This window comes from Schistocerca serialis, chromosome 3, assembly GCF_023864345.2.
Source record: "Schistocerca serialis cubense isolate TAMUIC-IGC-003099 chromosome 3, iqSchSeri2.2, whole genome shotgun sequence".
In the NCBI taxonomy this organism is placed as follows: domain Eukaryota; kingdom Metazoa; phylum Arthropoda; class Insecta; order Orthoptera; family Acrididae; genus Schistocerca; species Schistocerca serialis.
Genome location: NC_064640.1, coordinates 461,773,957 through 461,797,463, shown reverse-complemented (window position 1 = coordinate 461,797,463; position 23,507 = coordinate 461,773,957). Strand labels below are relative to the sequence as shown.

The window sequence follows — 23,507 nt, the reverse complement described above, 5'->3', positions numbered from 1 at the left end:
TTAGGCACTCTATAAGAGGCGAGTGGGTAGGACCCCACAGGGATAATAAAGAATTGACGCTAATTCGGCTAACAATACTTCCTCCACTAAGGAGTAGTTTCATAATTTTAGGTTGAATGTGACTGTTGAAACTTTAAAATTTACTTTTCAGTAAATAAGTTGTCTTTTCCACATCTACTAAATTCCGACTATGCATAAATAATCGAAAATCAGACGTATGGTTTTTCAATAACAGATGCAGCATAATAATTCTAACATGTTCATATCGCAGTGTTGTTCGTAGTAGCAGATATTTGCGTCTCTTGACTCAATCCGGCTGTGACTTATTGATGTATCGCGCACACGGTGAAGACTTTATGAGTAAACAAGTACCATAAATCGGCACGCAAGTTATCTAAGCAGCTACAGCTTACACAGTGCACTGTTTAAAAGAGTCAGCTGATTTCAGAATTTTATACGTTGTACATAAATGAAGGTAGAAGCTATGGGTGAATTTAATGTACACATAGAAACAAAAAGTTTAACCTGGCGCCAGTTGTAAGTCGCCAGAATGGATCTACCTCATCCAGATTGCTCGCTCTCTCGTTCTTCACCCAACGTGCGTGGAATCGAGGCAGCAACAAAAGACGTTTTTGCGAGCTCCGTTTCAACAGGGGAATTTCAGTTAAAGATGTGCGGCGTGATTTTCATCGAGGATACAGCGCTGGATCTCCTTACCATCTCACTGATACATCGACGTAAGAATCGTATGGATCTTGAACTGCATCAGTGGCCTCCATGGTCGCCTGATCTTGGAATATGTGATTTTTTTGTGGGTGTTTGTGAAAGACTCTGTCTAAGTTCCTCACCTTCCAGCAACATCGGGTGAACTGCAGAAGTGAATACGCAAAAGTAGAAGCGATTTGACTATCATCTACATGTTTGTCGTGCATCCAGTGAAGGTCACAATAAACGTTTGTGAGACGTAAATGAAGACATCTTTGCCAACCTTACTTGTACAAAGTAAGCCTGTTATCTGTAGTGTACTGCTTCATACACAACGGTAGAGGAGAGGTGGGCTACAGAGTGGTGCAGCAGCTTTCGTCGTAGGGAATTTACACAGAAACAGAAGTGATTAGCGAACACATAAAAACAGTAAAGAGAAGTTTTACTTAACTTACAGCTTTCTCGAAAAATTAAGAAGAAACTTTACAAAAGAACAAACAGCAATAAAGTCCAGCTATTACGACGAACAAACTAATGAAGAGCGTGCAGTGTGAGGCCCCTGCTACTAACGCACAAGCGACTGTCGAATGCTACTGTGACTGAAGACTGTCGAAGACTGCGACTGAGGCTGCGTCGTGTAGCTGCCGCCTTCCGTGCCATATCGTGGAGGCAGAGGGCGCTCGTAGTCGGAACCGCTGAAGGCGTGGCTCAGCGGGCGCGCACCATTGGATTCGCCGTGTCCCCCGCGCGACCACTATCGGCACATATCGGAAAAGTGCATTTCCGTTACCAACTGTGAGACACCGCTAGGGGTGGTATCGATCTATTGTACCACAAAACCAAGGTTGTTTGTGCATTTATATAACAGGTGGAATGACTTTTGCCCTCTGAAGTGCAGTGTCCGCTGACATGAAACTTCCTGCCAGATTCAGACTTTGTGCCAGACAGGGACACGAACACGGGGCCTTTACCTTCCTCAAGCAAGTGCTCCATCGACTGAGCTATCCACGTACGATTGTGACCCTGCCTCACAGCTTTACTTCCGCCAGTACCTCATCTCTTACCTTCCAAACTTCACAGAAGTTTGTGCTTGGATTCGAGTTCCGGTTCGGAGCACAGTTTTAATCTACTAGTAAGTTTCACAAGAGATAGACACTCGTCAAATCGGGTGGTTCTTTTGAAAATACAAACTTCATGTTTCTATACGTAATTTAAAATTTATACAAGTTTATATCTTCAGTCTTGTAGAAGAGAAGTATTTGAAATCTAATGAATCTTTTTCATGCGTCCTGTATTGCGGTAGAGCGGTAAGTGGCGAAGTTCTCGGAGAAGCATGCAGACTAATCATATATCCTCCCCCTGGAGGAAAGGTACCCCTTCTGGAACTTTATATTGCTTTATCGATTCTTAATTAAAAGAATCTTGGTGAGAAACACCCCCCCCCACCCCCACCTTTCAGTTACACTCAAATTTATTGATGAAAGCCAAGTATCAGAGTTAAACTCAAAGAATCAGGTACAAAAAGGAAGGAGACGGAGGACGAAGAGATTTTGGGACGAATAAAGGTTTACCGAACAGGACGCCTGTGATCCTGAAAAACGGAAACTAACCAAATATACAAAATAAGTAGTTACGGATTTTGTATAATAAATGAAAAGTTAATGTAACTGAACAGATCATCTTACCCCAGTATTTACTGAAATATTAGTACTGAGAAAAAATTTGTAAGCGCAAGATGACTTTCAGTAGCGTGGCGAAATGTCTTGCCTATTTTTAACAATGTTTTATGATGTTCAGCGAGTGGACTGATGTATTTCTTTTGCAGAGGAGTTCCAGTGGGACGTGGCCGGTTGGGGTCCTTGCGAAATAGTGCTGCCTCCAAAACCTCGCTCAAACGCCATTAATGAAACCAGACCTCGCATCCGAGAGAACCTGGGCGTCATGCAACGGAACGTGTCTTGCATCCTCATCTCGCACGAGACCAGGGTAAGCAACTGCTGCCGTCATCATTTCTCATCATGCATTGTGCACCTCACATCTACCATATTTGTCGTAATACGATTCTCAGTGTCTAATTCTATGACAGTACGGTGTCCCAAACTTTCATGGTTAAAATTTTGCATATGGGAGGGGATCCTAAACAGGTAACTTTTAGGGGTGGAAGTAATGATTGGAAAAGAAATTTAGTGGTTTCTTTAGATAAAAAAAACTATCATCTTACGCAAAAACTGAGGGTCACAGCAACTGCTCAAACCGAATACCTTCAGCCTCAACACATGTATTTCAACACACTTCCATTAACACAATTAAAGTTTTGGCTCACGTTAAGTTGGGTCAGTTATTTCCACACTTTCTATAGTTAAGGTTTAATTACAGCTCCACCAGTATTCTTCAACTATATTGTTTGAAATGTGCATGTCATATGTAAATTGAGGGTTGCTTACTGATGTATCTTCTCTCATTCTATCCAACGCTATACCTTCAGTTTCTACTGTTGGAATAATTCCTTGACAAGCACTTTGCCTTACTCTCTGAGGATTGAACGAAACTGTTTTCCGTACCTTTCTAATCACGGCCATACATTTCTTGCAAACAGACGTAGCAAAACGTATCTCTGTACATCCGTTCGGCATTCCGAGCACTAGATCCTGGTGCACCATATATTAAATACATGTCTGCAAGTTCCTGTAACCAACAGTACTCTATAATCGCACTGTAACCAGCGGCCAACTCCACCTTGGAAACACCAAATCGTTTTTCATGGACGCGGCAGACGGTTGTTTGTATGAAACATAAGCAGTTTCGAAATACTTGTCTCATACACATTAGTCATTCAAGACGTCGTACCGCCTAAATATCCATTCCCAACCGGTATCTCAGAACAATTTAGCTTCTCCTACCATTTGCATAATAGTGACCCTAATGTTTTGGGATATTTCGTACGTTAAAATAAACTGATAAGTCCCTATTCTTCACTATTCTACTTTCTAAATTCTCTTTTACGTAGGCTATAACAAGTTTCCAAAGGATTTCCCCACACAATTACTGAAACTGATTAAAGCATAGGTAAAGCAAACTGTTTAATGAAACTTTGACTGTTGTTTGTCTATTTCGAGATGATAATTCTTCTTCATTAGTCACCGAAAATTTACCTGTTACCTTCAGGTTATACAGCGTGAGACGTCTAACTTATCCACATCAAATTACTTTTGACCCGATGAAGACGTTTGCAATTTGTTTCCACCTAGGTGAACAGTGACCATGGTCTCATGAAAAAAAGCAGTGCGTTCTCGCAACTTCATTGTTTACCAGGATATTTTGTTGTTTTAAGTGGAACTCAGCTGCTTTTTGCTGTCAGAATAGACAAATTCTGTGATATAACTCTTTTGTACCTCTAGAAAAGTATCGCGAAGTAGAAACACATTGAGTATAGAGGTTTTTGTGTCTTGTTATGGCTGCTGAATGGTGCCGCTCCCGGACTTTCACAGTATTATCCAAGGGATCTAGGGATCTTAGGACGCCGAGGCAGCAGTTACGTGATGTTTGAGCTATTCTCATCGGAAACCTATGCCGTCGAGATGGTTCAAATGGCTCTAATCACTATGGGACTTAACATCTGAGGTCGTCAGTCCCCTAGACTTGGAACTACTTAAACCTAACTAACCTAAGGACATCACACACATCCATGACCGAGGCAGGATTCGAACCTGCGACCGTAGCAGCAGCACGGTTTCGGAATGAAGCGCCTAGAACCGCTCGGCCACATCGGCTAGCTATGCCGTCCAGACAACAAATACGTCGTCAATGTTGTGTTTCCCCTTCAGATGAATTAACTATATTGCCGTAGAGCCACTAACTAGATCGCTTTTATTATGAGGAATGCTAAAATTCATTTACAGTCCATTACTTGTAAAACATCCATATAGTCTCATCATGAGTAATGCGTAAACCATGTTGAGAAGTTTAGTGCCGTTAGCTAATGAAGAATGGTACGCCCCGATAGCTGAGTGGTCAGCGTGACAGATTGCCATCCTACGGGCTCGGGTTCGATTTCCGGCTGGGTCGGGGATTTTCTCCCCTCAGGGACTGGGTGTTCTGTTCTCTTCGTCATCATTTCGTCCCCATCCCGCGCTCAGGTCACCCAATGTGGCGTCGAATGTAGTAAGACCTGCACCAAGGCGGCTGGACCTGCCCCGTAGGGGTCCTCCCGACTAATGGCGCCAAACGATCATTTCCAAGAAGAATTGATTTATATGCTTTTCATTTATGGCGAATTTAATCAGAATACATCTGGACAATACAGGCTTCCGTCGAGAATAGCGTAAACATCACTTACCTACTGGCTCACAGGCCCAAGTTTCCTTGGAGAGTGGCTATAACTTCCGAGTGGGGGGCACTCAACAGCCGCTAAAACAGCATAAAAGTTGCTATATTCATTGTATTTCTATCACGGGATTTCTCGTTAAATCTATGAAAGTGTTACATTACTGAATTTGTCTCATCGTGATCTGCCACTCTAGTGGCAAGACATAGCATTATTCCATTAAACAAAAAAGGCTGAAACTTAAATCTGTGTTATTAATAAAGTGACGAGAACGCATTGCTGCTTGTTCAGTGGGCCCCTGGCCACTGTTCGTCAAAGTGAAAACGGACTGAAGATGTCTTTAAAATGTGAAAACTAATTGAGTTTAGGCACCTCACCCTGAATACGCACAGTTAATGAGCATCAAGGAATTAATAAGGAAACTAAAAATGGTGCTCAGTTTTCAAGCACTGTGGACGCTGAAATACTGAACACCCTAACGATTTCCAAAATGGAATGTCCCATGCGTCTAGCTCCAACTAACATTCCGCGTTTAAGGTCCGTTAATTCCCTTCGTGCCACCATAATCAAGTCGGAAACCGTTTCACATGAAACAGCTGGCTACACGTGAGAGCTCCGCCAGTGCACTGCCCTTTTATATCGTGTGTACGCGGTACTACCGACATCTGTATACCTGCTTATCGCTATTCCATGACTTTCGTCATCTCAGTGTGTGTATAATTGTGTCTGAATAACAACTTAATATCTATGTCTGTACACTATGTCGATCTCTAGAAGTACATGATACGAAATAGGTCCATGGCATTCTACAGAAGTAACGCAAAGAGACAGGTGTTCTCACCTTCAAACACTATATTCTGATTAGAAAGAACTGTGGTCGACGCTTCGTCAGACTGTCCTTGCAGACTTCGGTTTCCCATGGATTTGCCAAAACATCACATGAAAATGCCAGGAAGGCTTTGAGTACACCTCGCTTGATTTTCTTCTCAACATTCTCCAACTGATTAATGCTCTGTCTGTAATGATCTACTCGTGACGGTAAACCCCAATCGTCTTTCTTCGTATTTTTATACGTGTCAGTCTTGACGGTACATACTGTTCTAATCAGGTGTGATAATAAGGCATGATCCTTAACAAATATGAAGAAAAAGAAGTTATAAATACAGCCTTTCCCAAAAAACTATGACACTGCGTAAGTACAGTTCTCTCTTGAGCCAGAATTTGTAAAATAAATTTAATGAAATGCTGTTTTGAAGAAGAATTTGTTTCTCTGTTTATTTTTGTTTGTAACATAGTGTTTAAGTTCGTAGACTACACAGATAAATCCAAGAAGTAGGTAACTAAGAAATTCAAGGCTTCTGATAAATTTAAAGAAATATCATGTATGTTTCAGTGGCAATCCATTCTTTTCTAAAACTAGGACATTAAAGAAATATAGGTTTCACAGCATTCAACTTACTTTAGCTATTTAAGATTCACCCAGAGGAGGACGACACTAAAAAAATGGACGTTATGACAGCTCTCATTTATCTTTCGCTGTCATTAAAGGTCCTAGCAACCTCGGTGAATGACAGAAGAACAAGGCCTCCCTAGAAATAAATTTCATCGGTAAGATGGGCTAGTCAGCTCTTCACTGAATGAATGTAGTGTTAACGTGTCGAATCATATTAAGAACGTTTTCTTTCAACCATTTATTATTGCGGAACAGCCTCTGAAACTATGGAATCTGGAAGTATCTAAATATAATAAGCTGTTCTGTGAGGCGATTTGAAGGCTCGAGAGGTTAATTTTATCTTTATTAAATGCAAAAACATTTATTCTGAATGGTTTGCGTCGGTACATATTTCTAAAGGAATCTCAAAAGCCGTGGACAAAATTTTCTTATACGTCGAGGTATTGTTTGATGCCTCCAGTTGTGGCCCGAAGTTGCTCTCTTTGAAGTGAGAGACGTTGGTCCCACGCCGGCGAGTGACTAAATCCTTTGAGAGCCGTGCTCTGTGGCTTTTCCCTGGGTTCCTCAAGTACCCGAACTTCAAAGCTGCCTGTATGCAACAGGCGGGCTCGAGCAAGCACTCTCATTCTGCAGCTTTACAAGTCCATTTACACAGCGCCTCGCCACGAAACATCGACGAGGGCTGTGGTTTTAGAGATTGTTATTAGCCGCCGCCAGTTACCTTCGAGTTACAGGATAACCTGCCTGCTGGGTAGTATGATTATATATCCACTAATACAAAATCTATTATCGCATTCATTATCATTCAGCGACTTTTCTTTTCATTCGTTACGTATTCTTTACAAACAAATGGTTGCAGCTCATTAAGGTATATGTCATCCTCGTATTTATACTCTTTTCAGTTACAATACCCATCTTCAATATTAAGCTTTTACTTGTTTACAACTTTTATTATATTGTCCACACTTACCGTTGCCATGCGCATGTACACATGTGCAATGAAGCAATGCTATAACCTTGTCACGGCGTGACTTCCATTCAGGTAAACATACAAAGAAACTCCATGAAAATGACAAAGTGACCTGCATTCCGCAAGGTGCAATGCATTCCATAATTCGGGAAACTTGTGCTAAAGTGCAGACTGATCATACCAATAAAAGCAGAGTGAAAAACTGAATTTCTAATTTATCGCTTCTGCTGACATTGATTCAAGGCGTGAAAACAATAGAATGATGCGAGTTACGGCACTGGACTCGTTACAGTGCCGATCTCTGCGTCAGTTTTGACTTTGTCACATACGAATAGCTCTGCTAGGGAATCTTAGGTAGCTGCCAACCCTAAGGTGTATGGCAGAAGAATGAACGCAGAATGCAGCATGGATTTGCTTTCTTTCTGTCTCTCGCGGCTACAATAGAATTATGGCCATTTTATACAGCTAGTAGAACACTTTTTAAATTGGTTATCAGCTGCGGGGCTTCGAAACATGTACAGCCGGCTCTCTAAACTGTTGAAAACCAAACAATACGGAACAAACTGACTATCAGGTACCGGAACGCGAATATGCTCCAGAATATGACAGGTAACATAAAGCGCATGAAGGAAGGTGCGATAAATGTGTAATACATGAAACAATAAAGGAAAAGAGAAACTTATGCACGACTTGACGCGCAGCTGAACAACATACTTTACCAATCTCTTAGTGAAATAAAAGGTATATGCTGTTTAAGTGAATGACTGGCCAGCATTCTTCACGGAGTGTTGGGAAAAATGCTTGTCTTGGGCAACGTCGTAGTGGATGTAGTTTATTGTCCTCTTAATCTAATTTGTTAGGGCGTGTCAGGGGTGTATCTGTTTCGTATGGGCTCTTGTGATGAGTGTTTGTGTGTGTAATCCTGTGTTTGTCCAATGGATGAACAGAAAAGAGATGATGAAACGTGATGGGGACACGTAGTCATTCCGCTCGAGGAAAATCTACATCAAGACGGGTGGAAGTCCGTCAAGAATGTCAATTTCTTCACTTCATGAGATACCGCGAAAGGGGTTTGAATTTTGAAACTTCCTGGCAGATTGAAACTGTGTGCCCGACCGAGACTCGAACTCGGGACCTTTGCCTTTCGCGGGCAAGTGCTCTACCATCTGAGCTACCGAAGCACGACTCACGCCCGGTACACACAGCTTTACTTCTGCCAGTATCTCGTCTCCTACCTTCCAAACTTTACAGAAGCTCTCCTGCGAACCTTGCAGAACTAGCACTTCTGAAAGAAAGGATACTGCGGAGATATGGCTTAGCCACAGCCTGGGGGATGTTTCCAGAATGAGATTTTCACTCTGCAGCGGAGTGTGTGCTGATATGAAACTTCCTGGCAGATTAAAACTGTGTGCCCGACCGAGACTCGAATTCGGGACCCTTGCCTTTCGCGGGCAAGTGCTCTACCATCTGAGCTACCGAAGCACGACTCACGCCCGGTACTCACAGCTTTACTTCTACCAGTATCTCGTCTCCTACCTTCCAAACTTTACAGAAGCTCTTCTGCAAACCTTGCAGAACTAGCGCTCCTGAAAGAAAGGATACTGCGGAGACATGGCTTAGCCACAGCCTGGGGGATGTTTCCAGGCACACAGTTTTAATCTACCAGGAAGTTTCATATCAGCGCACACTCCGCTGCAGAGTGAAAATCTCATTCTGGAAACATCCCCCAGGCTGTGGCTAAGCCATGTCTCCACAGTATCCTTTCTTTCAGGAGTGCTAGTTCTGAAAGGTTCGCAGGAGAGCTTCTGTAAAGTTTGGAAGGTAGGAGACGAGATACTGGTAGAAGTAAAGCTGTGAGTACCGGGCGTGAGTCGTGCTTCGGTAGCTCAGATGGTAGAGCACTTGCCCGCGAAAGGCAAAGCTCCCGAGTTCGAGTCTCGGTCGGGCACACAGTTTTAATCTGCCAGGAAGTTTCATACCAGCGCCCACTCCGCTGCAGAGTGAAAATCTCATTCTGGTTTGAATTTTAATTCAGAATGTCGACACATATTTAGATGATCAGGACCAGTGTTCAGAACTTCTTCCCCGTATTCACATGGGTAACATAAATTTCTTCTTTCTCCAGGAGTTTAAAGACACATTTAATACTACTACATACCGCCTGTAGGATGATAATAAATGGTATCTGATCAAACCTATCCGGACACTGCTATGTAATCAGAACTGACCACGAGACGTCACGTACTGTGTTGCCAGTAGAGCAACGTCGCAGTAAGGAACCAGTAACAGCAGAATGCGGGTGGTCAGGAGAGTTCAGGCGTTTCGAACGTCGACTAGTCACTGGATGACACCTGACTAACACAGTCATCAGGTATACACTCCTGGAAATGGAAAAAAGAACACATTGACACCGGTGTGTCAGACCCACCATACTTGCTCCGGACACTGCGAGAGGGCTGTACAAGCAATGATCACACGCACGGCACAGCGGACACACCAGGAACCGCGGTGTTGGCCGTCGAATGGCGCTAGCTGCGCAGCATTTGTGCACCGCCGCCGTCAGTGTCAGCCAGTTTGCCGTGGCATACGGAGCTCCATCGCAGTCTTTAACACTGGTAGCATGCCGCGACAGCGTGGACGTGAACCGTATGTGCAGTTGACGGACTTTGAGCGAGGGCGTATAGTGGGCATGCGGGAGGCCGGGTGGACGTACCGCCGAATTGCTCAACACGTGGGGCGTGAGGTCTCCACAGTACATCGATGTTGTCGCCAGTGGTCGGCGGAAGGTGCACCTGCCCGTCGACCTGGGACCGGACCGCAGCGACGCACGAATGCACGCCAAGACCGTAGGATCCTACGCAGTGCCGTAGGGGACCGCACCGCCACTTCCCAGCAAATTAGGGACACTGTTGCTCCTGGGGTATCGGCGAGGACCATTCGCAACCGTGTCCATGAAGCTGGGCTACGGTCCCGCGCACCGTTAGGCCGTCTTCCGCTCACGCCCCAACATCGTGCAGCCCGCCTCCAGTGGTGTCGCGACAGGCGTGAATGGAGGGACGTGTCGTCTTCAGCGATGAGAGTCGCTTCTGCCTTGGTGCCAATGATGGTCGTATGCGTGTTTGGCGCCGTGCAGGTGAGCGCCACAATCAGGACTGCATACGACCGAGGCACACAGGGCCAACACCTGGCATCATGGTGTGGGGAGCGATCTCCTATACTGGCCGTACACCACTGGTGATCGTCGAGGGGACACTGAATAGTGCACGGTACATCCAAACCGTCATCGAACCCATCGTTCTACCATTCCTAGACCGGCAAGGGAACTTGCTGTTCCAACAGGACAATGCACGTCCGCGTGTATCCCGTGCCACCCAACGTGCTCTAGAAGGTGTAAGTCAACTACCCTGGCCAGCAAGATATCCGGATCTGTCCCCCATTGAGCATGTTTGGGACTGGATGAAGCGTCGTCTCACGCGGTCTGCACGTCCAGCACGAACGCTGGTCCAACTGAGGCGCCAGGTGGAAATGGCATGGCAAGCCGTTCCACAGGACTACATCCAGCATCTCTACGATCGTCTCCATGGGAGAATAGCAGCCTGCATTGCTGCGAAAGGTGGATATACACTGTACTAGTGCCGACATTGTGCATGCTCTGTTGCCTGTGTCTATGTGCCTGTGGTTCTGTCAGTGTGATCATGTGATGTATCTGACCCCAGGAATGTGTCAATAAAGTTTCCCCTTTCTGGGACAATGAATTCACGGTGTTCTTATTTTAATTTCCAGGAGTGTATTTTAACCCTTCTAAAGCCGACTAAGTCAACTTTCGGTGATGTGACTGTGATGTGGAAACGCGAAGGAAAAGCCTCAGCTAAATCAAGATCACGTATACGTCGTTGTCTGGCGAAAAGTAACCGTCGAACATTGAGGAGGGTGGTTGTAAAAACTCGCATGAAATCAGGAGAAGGAAACACTCATGAGTTTCGAAGTGCTACAGTAGTCCATCTAGCACAATGGTTGTGCGTATGGAGTTAAAAAGTACTGAGGTACAGTAGTCGAGCAGCTACTCGTAAGCCATATATTTCTGTATTCAGTGCTGAGCGACGCTAGGCAGTAAGAATTATAGCGTTGAGCCAAGTGAATAGGGGCATGAAGGTCCGATTATGATTAAGTTTTAATATCCCGTCGATGTGAAAATCGCCAGAGACGAAGTAGAAACTCAGTTGGAGAAGGGTGGAGCAGGAAATCAGACACGGTCTCTTTAAATAAACTCTCCAGGCATTATCAGTTCAAGAGGACTGTAGCCAACGTAGCTCAGACCGTTCGCACAGGGATATAAACCCACCCTTTCACCGAAATGTTGAAGACCCTCTCTCATGGTGAATATCAGAAAAATTGTGCTATACAGTCGTTAAAGAATAAATTTTCAAGAAGGTGCCCGAAATAATAGTCGAAAATGTACGACAACAATAATTTTGTGTTACTGGCAAGGTACCTGAACTGTATTTAGTCAGAATAAGAATGTGGATTAATCGTTGACAGTATTTTACACAGGCATTATCCTGAATGCGAAATGGCAAACTTTTTGTCCGTGAAATAGATCTCCAAACACTGCTCCAGAAGATCAAAGCAACACGAGACATATCGTCGGAACAACTGCACAATAAAAACCATGGACATTTCTATTAGTTCAATAAAATAATGTGCTCAATGGAAGTAACGCCAGTAATTTTGTCTGCATTTACCTTATTTTGTACGGAAAGTACAATACAGTTCCAATTTTGACAGTACGCTTATTGGTTTGTTCTTTTTAAACAATAAAATATGTTAATGCAATTTGAAGATGTAAAAGCCGACAGCACAGAAATTAGCACGCCTCTACTGCACTACTTTGTTGGAAAATGAAATGTGAAATAACATCAGTATTCGGAACCAGTCCTTCACTAAGCATTTAGCTGCAGAGAATGAAAGGAAACATCGAGCAGACATATAAAACATGTATCCAAGCAACAAACATCGTATGTTGTACTTAGACAGGAATGAGCAATTAAAACAATAACTAAAATAGACGCATCTAGAATTTCTTACATCCTAGTCTATAAAATCACTTGAAATGGCGATGTTCTCGTGTTTCCCTTATAACTTGTTTCTTCCAGTAACTTCGAAAGGTAGAATTTTAAATTCTTTTCAATAGATACACGCAGCTGTTACTGGAACGAAATGCACAATTTCAGTGACGTGTAAACGCTATGAAGAAGAATGTTGGGTGATCACTGTTTTGTAATTAAATTATTAATGAACGTTTATACCATAAGCGTGACATCTATTAGTAACAGTAAATTAATGTGCATTTAGGCAATTGATTTCAGTTACTTGTGCTATCACAGTAAGGGGAATGAGGTGCTGTCAATTTTGGTGTTAAAGATTGTTAACTAATTAACGTTTTCTTTTCGTTACGTACGGCAGAAGTACACTATGTGACCAAAAGTATCTGGACACCCACAAAAACATACGTTTTTCATATTAGGAGCATTGTGCTGCCACCTACTGCCAGGTACTCCGTACCAAGTAAAGTTTCGGCGCCCAGGCCATTTCAGACGAAGGTGTAACTGTCCTACGTCTAAAGAGATTTTTTTTTTCGGGAAACCACGGAAATCTACGTCAATGTGAACAGAGAACTATACTCGAGTTCAGAGACTTTATCGCTGCCTTATTTGAGAAATCACTGAACCTCTGCAAACAACATTTGCTTGATCTGATTTCTTTTCAGATCTCTGCAGCCCTTTTTTATACAGACGCAGCATCCTTATACCAACAGTGTACACCATTTATTCTCTAAGGTAGTGGTGGAGGATCAGTTGAAAGAAATGTAGGAAAGTACGTGTAGGAAATTGAATGTACTGAAAACATATTTCTGTGACATTTAGGCCCGTAAACTTCTGTGTGCGAAACACATTTTTCATTAGCGCTTATACGAGACATGCGCATCTACAATAACAACCAGACGTTTGGCACCTGCACCACAGGGCTTGGCAAGTACCTCTCATCTTCCCTTCCTGTAGTCTGAACTCGGCGGCAATAGACTTCTATATGTAATGCAAAATGAGAAAACATCTCCGTGTCAAACAGTTTCCCCTGAAGGTGTGACAGCTGTGAAAACAGAGTTATTGAGGTGGAATAATGCTCAGAATTTCTCTATATACCGTCAGGAAACAGAATACATAAATTTTTCCATGTGCAATGCTTGGCTCAACAGCTAATAATTTTCAAACATAATGGCATAGAGGAACAGTATTGTTCTTTTACTTCAATAATTTATCCGATTCAATGACAATAAACAAAGCAAATCTGCTTTTACTTTAATGCACTTAACGTGAATATATTTGAGTCTCGGATAGGCAAGATGCACTATGTCAGAGCCGAAGATCGCGACCTGATTGTGAATATGTGCGAAGGAACAGATATCATCTTCATATATATAGTTAAGGCTCACCGGCCATTTGCCAATCTTCTGTGCACATGCACAAACATTGCCCGAACTCTTATGGGAATCGGTAAAGGCGCGAGTAATGATTGTAGTGGGAAGGGGCACTACGAATATAGTGCGGGACAATAAGTTGGGAATGTGGGTCTCACGGGAGGCGTGCCAGAGATAAATCCCTGCAGTCGCACCATCCTCCTTGTCCTCGGTGGCTCAGCTGGATAGAGGTCTGCAATGTAAGTAGGAGATCCCGGGTTCGAGTCCAGGGCGGGGCACACATTTTCAACTCTCCCCGTTGACGTATATCAACCCCTGTATGCAGCTAAGGGTATTCATTTCATTGTATTAATGTAATTGTAATCTGATTGTGAATGTCCGACTTACGGGACATTTTACTTCTGAGCTCGTGCAGGATTTGAGATTTTCACGGACACCTTGCCAAGAGTGTACTCAGACTAACTCGATTCGGACAAACCCGTCGCCTTCGGACAATCGTCGAGACTAAGAATATTTTTCTGTCAGGGGTCTTCGCAGACCATTGTGGACTGTAATAGGTGAACGACGAGACGAAATGCCACAGTGGTGACAGCACTTGACGAGTAGCGTCTTTGACTAATAATCAGAACGTCCTGCGTCCGGGTTCTAAGCCATGCCATTGCTAACATTCTGAATAAAAATAACCAGCAGTGGCAACTGAAGACATCCTTTATAAGGAGTCATCACCGTTGTTCTGCCAACGGCCTTGTTTAAAAGGAAGGAAGAGCAGAAAGCTGTTCCTGGCCCTCTCTTACCGTTGGGGTGAGAAACAGCTCCAAAGAAGCCGGGAGAATCAGAAAAGATCAACAGTATGAGAATTCGGGTTATGGAAAGCACTGCATCAAATACACACAATGTGTATCCACAGAATATGTGGCCTGTAACTGAAAAAGTGTAATTATACTGTTTTAATCTCCTGGAGGGGACTGCTAAGTGGGAGATGACCATGAAAAAAAGATTGCATAGCCAGTGGAAGGGTAATCTTCTAAGAGTAGGAGCACAGAATGTCAGAAATCCTAATGTGGCAAGGATGGTATAAAATCTGAAAAGGGAAATGCAAAGGCTCAATCTAAATATCGTAGTTGGCAGTGGAGTAAAATAGAAGCGCGGTAAGGATTTCTGGCCAAATGAATATAGGGTAATAACAACAGCAGCAAGAAAACGGTGTAATGGGAATAGGAATCGTCATAAATAGCGACATAGGGTATAGAGTGCTCTACTGTTAATATTTCATTGTTACGATTATTCGCATCAGAATCTACATCAAACCTAATTCAACAAAAATAATTTAGGTATGCATGTACATGTCAGATGTAGATGTTGAAGAGACAGAGAAAGTATATAAGCATTTTGAAGTTTAATGCAACATGTGAAGGGAGATGGAAATCTAATAATCCTCGGTGATTGGAACGTTTAAGCAGAAGAAGGAATAGAAGGCAGAGTCACGGGAGAATGTGGGCTCAGTAATAGGATTAATATCTGAGTTTTGCAACGAAGTCAGCTAATAATATCGAACACGTGGTTCAAATATTTCTGTAGTGGGAGATATACCTGTCAAAGTACTGGAGGCGTGGGAATATTCCATCTGGATTACATCATGGCCACACTAGGAAAGAGGAGGAGGAGGAGCAGGAGAAGGAGGATATTAATGTTTAACGTCCTGTCGACAACGATATCATTAGAGATCGAGCACAAACTCTGATTAGGGAAGGATGGAGAGGGAAAGCGACCAGGCACTTTCGAAGGAACCATCCCGGCATTTGCCACAAGCGATTTAGGGAAATCACGGAAAACCTAAATCATAATGGCCGGACGTGGGTTTGAACCGTCACCCTTCCGAATGCACGTCCACTGGGCCGACCACTGCGCTATCCCGTTCGGTCTGACTTGGAGAGACTTCTGAGCCAACCTCGATTCGCTGACGTTGTGCGCTGCGACAAGCAGGTACATTTTCTGAGCACGCAATGTGACCACAGTATGGTATGGAAGCCATCGTGCCACATCAGTATAATGGATTATGCAGCTTCGCTTTAAAATATTCGGCTGGCGCCCAGCACAGCAAGAGGGATGATTCCGAGCAGACTGCTGCGGGCATGACAGGTGGCCTGGACGTCATTGCAAAGACTTTCTTTGTACACAGCACAGAAACGTCCCACTCCCCAGTAGGCTCATAAACACTGTCACCATTATGCTGAGTAACAAAATATTATTCTTTCTGGCGAGGCCCACTTCCGCTAGTTATTCAGTGATGTGCGTTGTCGCGAAAATATTCACCATCATGAGCAGCCTGCAATTTGAGCAGCATTGTTCACGAACAAGGAGGACGTTGCTTTGAGCATGCCACTGAATAAAAGTGTTGTATAGACTCCCAAATACTGAATGCAGTCTGAACACCAACTTCTATACCTTGGAGTTTTTAAATCCATAGGAAACGCCCCTACAGACAGTTCCGTATGAAATACACTCCTGGAAATGGAAAAAACAACACATTGACACCGTTGTGTCAGACCCACCATACTTGCTCCGGACACTGCGAGAGGGCTGTACAAGCAATGATCACACGCACGGCACAGCGGACACACCAGGAACCGCGGCGTTGGCCGTCGAATGGCGCTAGCTGCGCAGCATTTGTGCACCACCGCCGTCAGTGTCAGCCAGTTTGCCGTGGCATACGGAGCTCCATCGCAGTCTTTAACACTGGTAGCATGCCGCGACAGCGTGGACGTGAACCGTATGTGCAGTTGACGGACTTTGTGCGAGGGCGTATAGTGGGCATGCGGGAGGCCGGGTGGACGTAACGCCGAATTGCTCAACACGTGGGGCGTGAGGTCTCCACAGTACATCGATGTTGTCGCCAGTGGTCGGCGGAAGGTGCACCTGCCCGTCGACCTGGGACCGGACCGCAGCGACGCACGGATGCACGCCAAGACCGTAGGATCCTACGCAGTGCCGTAGGGGACCGCACCGCCACTTCCCAGCAAATTAGGGACACTGTTGCTCCTGGGGTATCGGCGAGGACCATTCGCAACCGACTCCATGAAGCTGGGCTACGGTCCCGCACACCGTTAGGCCGTCTTCCGCTCACGCCCCAACATCGTGCAGCCCGCCTCCAGTGGTGTCGCGACAGGCGTGAATGGAGGGACGAATGGAGACGTGTCGTCTTCAGCGATGAGAGTCGCTTCTGCCTTGGTGCCAATGATGGTCGTATGCGTGTTTGGCGCCGTGCAGGTGAGCGCCACAATCAGGACTGCATACGACCGAGGCACACAGGGCCAACACCCGGCATCATGGTGTGTGGAGCGATCTCCTACACTGGCCGTACACCACTGGTGATCGTCGAGGGGACACTGAATAGTGCACGGTACATCCTAACCGTCATAGAACCCATCGTTCTACCATTCCTAGACCGGCAAGGGAACTTGCTGTTCCAACAGGACAATGCACGTCCGCATGTATCCCGTGCCACCCAACGTGCTCTAGAACGTGTAAGTCAACTACCCTGGCCAGCAAGATCTCCGGATCTGTCCCCTATTGAGCATGTTTGGGACTGGATGAAGCGTTGTCTCACGCGGTCTGCACGTCCAGCACGAACGCTGGTCCAACTGAGGCGCCAGGTGGAAATGGCATGGCAAGCCGTTCCACAGGACTACATCCAGCATCTCTACGATCGTCTCCATGGGAGAATAGCAGCCTGCATTGCTGCGAAAGGTGGATATACACTGTACTAGTGCCGACATCATGCATGCTCTGTTGCCTGTGTCTATGTGCCTGTGGTTCTGTCAGTGTGATCATGTGATGTATCTGACCCCAGGAATGTGTCAATAAAGTTTCCCCTTCCTGGGACAATGAATTCACGGTGTTCTTATTTCAATTTCCAGGAGTGTATTTTAATAAGATAATGCTCGACAATGTGTGACGAATAATTTGCAATTTTTCTTTGAAATACGGCGTGTACTTCCATTTCACTGGGCTGTATGTTCGCGTGTCGTGTTTCTCATTACCTAAGTCTGGATATGCTTGCCGGAAACTTTCATTGAAGCGGTTTTCCAGCAACCACTATTGACAATTTGTGGACTCGCTTACAAAGTGTGTGTATGTATATTCTCAAGGGAATATATTCACATCTACTGATTCCTTGGTACGATACTTAGAGACACTGTTTGCTACACATCAGAGAAGTGACAACAGCGGAGTCTGTGGTCATGCATAGGTCATTAGCAGGACTGAGTGCGTTATGTAACAATAAGTCGCACTGTTCTCCATATATAAAGAGACCTCCCTGTGGCTCAAGACCCTTATTCAAATAAATAAGTCACTTTTACTCTTATGTTACGTTTATGTAAGTCTAATTTATGACCTAATTACGATAAATTATGACCCAAAGAATGGCCATCATCTCCCTCTCACCTTCCCCAAATCTTCTAGTCCAATTAGGTGATGTATCTGGGTAGTTCTGAATTACCTTAATTACTGTACTTCATGGCTCAAAAATGATGTCATGGAAGCCCAGACACTTTGACATTACACCGAATGTGTGAAATACATGTGGGCATGCATCTACACAAAAATGACGTTACTGTCTGGCCACTTAAGAACAATCTGACTATGACATTACTCTGGACATGTAAAAGCAGTGTAAAATTAAAAACAACCACATAGTAGTGTTTCTACATAATTGCATGTACGTTAAGAAAATCACAAAGCATCGCCAAATTATGCCGATGTATCACATTCTAATAATTTCCCACAGCTGTACTGTTACCTCTACCATTGGGATAGGCTAGGCACAATAACGATGTGTTTATAAGAAAAAAACCAAATGTGGAAAGGCCTCTCCCATTGACTGCCACTGCTCAAGCTACGAGGGAATAGTCAGCTGCCACCAAATTCACCCGCTGACTCGACGTCTAAATTCGAATCCAAGCAATAATACGAGGGTAAGTCAATTATTAACCGCAAAGTAGTTACAAAATTTTATTGTAAGCAAATAGGAAATTTACAAGCACATCATTTTTCGACATACTGTTCTTGCGTTTCAACGCATTTAGTCTATCGTTGTATAAGCTTCCTGATGTCATAAAAGGAGGTTCTAGGTTGAGCTGCCGGCCAGGAATGCATCGCTTCTTCAACTTCAGCTTTAAGAGAAACGAGTGATTAAGCAAGTCAGATTTCGACATCACACTACTTACATGGACATTAACACTGTTTTCCCTCTTTTTTCAAACCGAGCGAGGTGGCGCAGTGGTTAGCACACTGGACTCGCATTCGGGAGGACGACGGTTCAATCCCGCCTCCGGCCATCCTGATTTAGGTTTTCCGTGATTTCCCTAAATCGCTTCAGGCAAATGCCGGGATGGTTCCTTTGAAAGGCACGGCCGATTTCCTTCCCCATCCTTCCCTCACCCGAGCTTGCGCTCCGTCTCTAATGACCTCGTTGTCGACGGGACGTAAAACACTAATCTCCTCCCCCTCCTCCTCCTCTTTTTTCAAGGTATTCGTAAATCTCTAGCTTCTTTAAACATATATTTTCAATTATTTTATTTGTAGCCTGCCCTTACAGTCTTGTTCACGGCACTGCTGCTTACTTCTGTTACTTCATATTCAGTTATGTCTGGGAAATAAATACATTGTCCAATTACTAAGTTCTCTACAGCTTCAGTTATCAGTATTTCATCCTACTGTCTTAAAGGATTTTAGTTAAGACATATGTCCTTTTGATAAAATCCGAGTATCAGACCATGATAGAAGGACGCTGATCTGAAGTCTTTGTCACTCTACAACAGAACTAACGACCTATTGAAAATATCGTGATAAATCGTTTCGGTGAGTGTCTGTATTGCGAATAGCAAATTTTAGTTGACCCAGGCATTATCTGCTAAGTTACAGATGTATTAGAAATACTGAATGGCCACGGCAGGATCCAAATATGTCGACTCCTTCAAAATATGAGTATAGCATGTAACTTGGTGGTCCTGAATCGTGTAAACAGGTTGTGCCAACATGAAAGCACGTATCCTCCGGAAATTTCTATAAATTAGTTCTTAATCATGATAAACTGATCAGTGCAGAAATTTCCAGAGTAATATGTACTTTTTGCAACAGACCCAGCGCATCGTAGACGACTCCAGCTGCGTCCCGCATCGGAGCAAGCCCGAATCGGTGCGCATGTGCAGCGTGCCACGACCACAGGACTGCGTGGTGGGGCCTTTTTCAGAGTGGAGCACTTGCGAGGATCCTATCAACTGCGTTGTTGGCGGCACAAACCAAACGCGCGTGCGCATCGTGCTCGTTGCACCCATGTATGGCGGAAGAGCCTGCCCACACGTGAGTATCTTCAATGTCCTACTGCTTTACTCGCACTAAAAATCATATCTGATGTAAAGAAATTTAACAGCATTAAAGAAAAGTACATGATGAAAGACCCTGTGGTAGTCAAACGCATCAAAACTGAAGACCACCAGCTGTGTCTACAGCCAACGCACATGGATGACGATCATCATGCTTTCAGCTTATTTAAATTACGTAGTTAGCCGTGCGTCAGGCGCGTCGATTGCAACAAATAGGATAGTCAGCTACTGTTCTGGTCATTTCAAGATCTTTTTCTGACTCTTATCAGATATTGTCGCAGATCATAAATAATGAAAAGTGTGAGGTCATCCACATGAGAGCTAAAAGGAATCCGTTAAACTTCGGTTACACGATAAATCAATCAAATCTAAGGGCCGAAAATTCAACTAAATACCTAGAAATTACGATTACGATAAACTTAAATTGGAAAGAACACACAGAAAATATTGTGATGAAGGCAACCAAAGATTGCGATTTATTGGCAGAACACTTAGAAGATGCAACAGATTTTCTAAAGAGACTGCCTACACTACGCCTGTCCGTCCTCTTTTGGAATACTGCTACGTGGTATGGGATCCTTACCAGATAGGATTAACGGAGTACATCGAGAAAATACAAAGCACAGCATGTTTTGTTTAAACGAAAAATAAGGGAGACAGTGTCACAGACATGAAACAGGAATTGGGAGGGACATCATTAAAACAAAGGCATTTCTCGTTGCGGTGGGATCTTCTCACTAAATTTCGATCACCAACTTTCTCCTCCGAATGCGAAAATATTTTGTTGATGCCGACCTACACGGGGAGTGGAATAATAGAGAATTATTGTGAAGGTGATTCGATGAACCCTCTGCCAGGCACATAAGTGTGCTTTTCAGAGTATCCACGTAGATGTAGACCATCATCTTCATCATTAACAGCAACAACAACAACAAACATTATTCATCAAGTACTCGATAAAGGCTTCCTCCTGGTTTCTCCATGCATTACGGTCTGCTGCTGCAGTTACCCATGATGCTTTTGAGTCTCTTATAATGCGAATTAGACACCTTTCATTAGGTGTTCTTCTTGTCTTTTCTTCTTCTTGTTGTTGTGGTCTCAGTGCGAAGACTGGTTTGATGCAGCTCTCCATGCTACTTTGTCCCGTGTAAACCTCTTCATCTGTGGGTAACTACAGTAACCTACATCCACTTGAACCTGCTTACTGTGTTCATACTTCGGACTCCCTCCACAACTTTACTCCACCGCCACCCCCCCCCCCCCCCCGTCCCCTTTCCCACTTCCTTCCAGTAACAAACTGACGACTCGTTGATGCAACACTACGTGTCCTATAAACCTATCCTTCCTTTGACCCATATATATCTATTTTCCTCTGTTCGTTTCACTATATCCTCGTTATTTATACGATCTACCCATCTACTTGACAGTGCTTTTCTGTACTACCACATTTCAAAGGCTTCTATTCTCTTCATATTTGAACTGCCTACACTTGACGTTTTACTTTCGTTCAAGGCAATAACCCACAGTTACATCTTCAGAAAAGACTTCCTAACACTTAAATTCATATTCCATATTAAAAAAACTATTTTTATCGGCAATTTTGTTGCGCAAATAGAAGAACCAATGGACTTCATATAGTGTCTCATTTCTTAATCAACCAGTGTCATCACCTGATTTAATTTCTACTGCATTCCAGTAGCCTTGTTTTACTTCTGTTGATATTCATCTTACAACATCTTTTCAAGACGCTAACCATACCGTTCATCCGATTTTGCGTCCTTTGCCGTATCTGATAGATTTAAAATCTCATCAACAAACAGCATTTTTTTTTTTATTTCTTGTCTCTGAACTTCATTTTACCTTTCTAAGTTTTTCCTTGGTTTCGCAAACATTAACGACTAATTCGAGGCGTTTGGAGTTTCCACTGATGTGCAGTGTTGAGCTTCATCATAGCAGCAAATATTCGGGCAGATTAAAGACTGGACTATTTGTATTTTAATGGACTTTGAAATATTTGCTAAATGTTAGGATTGCATGTAGGTAAGAGAGATTTTCTGCATGGTGTAACTGTTTGCTCTTTTCAGTTTAGATGAACATCTTAGAGAATGCCGATGTCAGTTACTATCTACTGAAATGAGAATTGGATAGCACCGGGGAGTACTCGAGGATCTGTTTTACGAAAATGTCCGCTGATCAACTTTCGGTGTGATACGAAGATTACCTCCGACTTCTTACGGCTTAGGTTCTTAGGTCTAGTAGTGTTCGCGATTCTTTTTCTGTCTACACATAATCAGTTTCCTACTTTTCTAGTAACGATAACATACTTGCCTCCCACTCTACTATGGAAAACCATACGGTAGGAAATGACACCTGAAATATACGGGGCAAATACAATTTCCACATATGACTTCCTCCGGTAGGCTCTTGAAATTTTCAGCTTTTCTGTCCCAGCAGCCCTTTAATTCAATTTCTTACAAGGAAGTGAAAACTAATATCTACAAAAGTTCTAACGTATTTCTTTGATACACATTGCTCATATTCTAAAAACAATTTCGTCATGTTTATGACGGTGAAGTCCTTTACACTAACTGTATTTTTTTTTAATTGAAATAACACAGAAGTGAATACCTAACAACTTCCCGTCAGAACTCGCTATCGTTATAGTTTACGCAACGTGAAGGAGGCACATGGTAAGCAGCCGTCGGTGGATGTCAGTTATTAGAGTTGCTCACCCCATAATGAAAAGTCCATAGGGCATACTTCATCCCACGGCAACGGACGCCGCAGCGAACAGCCTGCTCTAAATAGTTAGTATCCGTAGCTGTCTCGAGTAACCACACCCATACTGATTATTAAATTTCATTTGGTCTTCCCGTCTGGGACTTTCCAGTGACCTAATGATTGTCTACTACAGGGGGAAATGTTCATAAATAGGGCCCAGTAGAAAGTATCATCATCTCTGAATGGACTCTTCAAATGTGAATAGCGTTTAAAATATTTATTATACGATAGCCAAAAAATTCAACACGTCATTAGCTCCTTGAATTTACAACTTATAAATATTTCAAAACTGTAAGTGGAAATCACTGAAGAGATTTTCCTAAATTTTTCATAGCGCTAGTTTTACCGAAACTATCCATTAATAACTGAAAATCGAGAAATATCTACTGCTGGAATAATTAGTATACCCCTTT

At 43.6% G+C, this 23,507-nt stretch overlaps 1 protein-coding gene across 7 annotated transcripts in view; it reads left to right on the top strand.

Annotated features, from left to right (window-relative positions):
• The window catches only part of LOC126470365 (thrombospondin type-1 domain-containing protein 7A-like), a 1,214,159-nt gene that overhangs the window by 454,319 nt on the left and 736,333 nt on the right, over positions 1-23,507 (top strand). For all 7 annotated transcript variants that reach the window (XM_050098173.1, XM_050098171.1, XM_050098172.1 and 4 more), the window contains 2 exons: positions 2,531-2,691; positions 20,069-20,290. In XM_050098173.1, the coding sequence (XP_049954130.1) occupies positions 2,531-2,691; positions 20,069-20,290 (383 nt within the window). The remainder of the gene's footprint in view (positions 1-2,530; positions 2,692-20,068; positions 20,291-23,507) is intronic.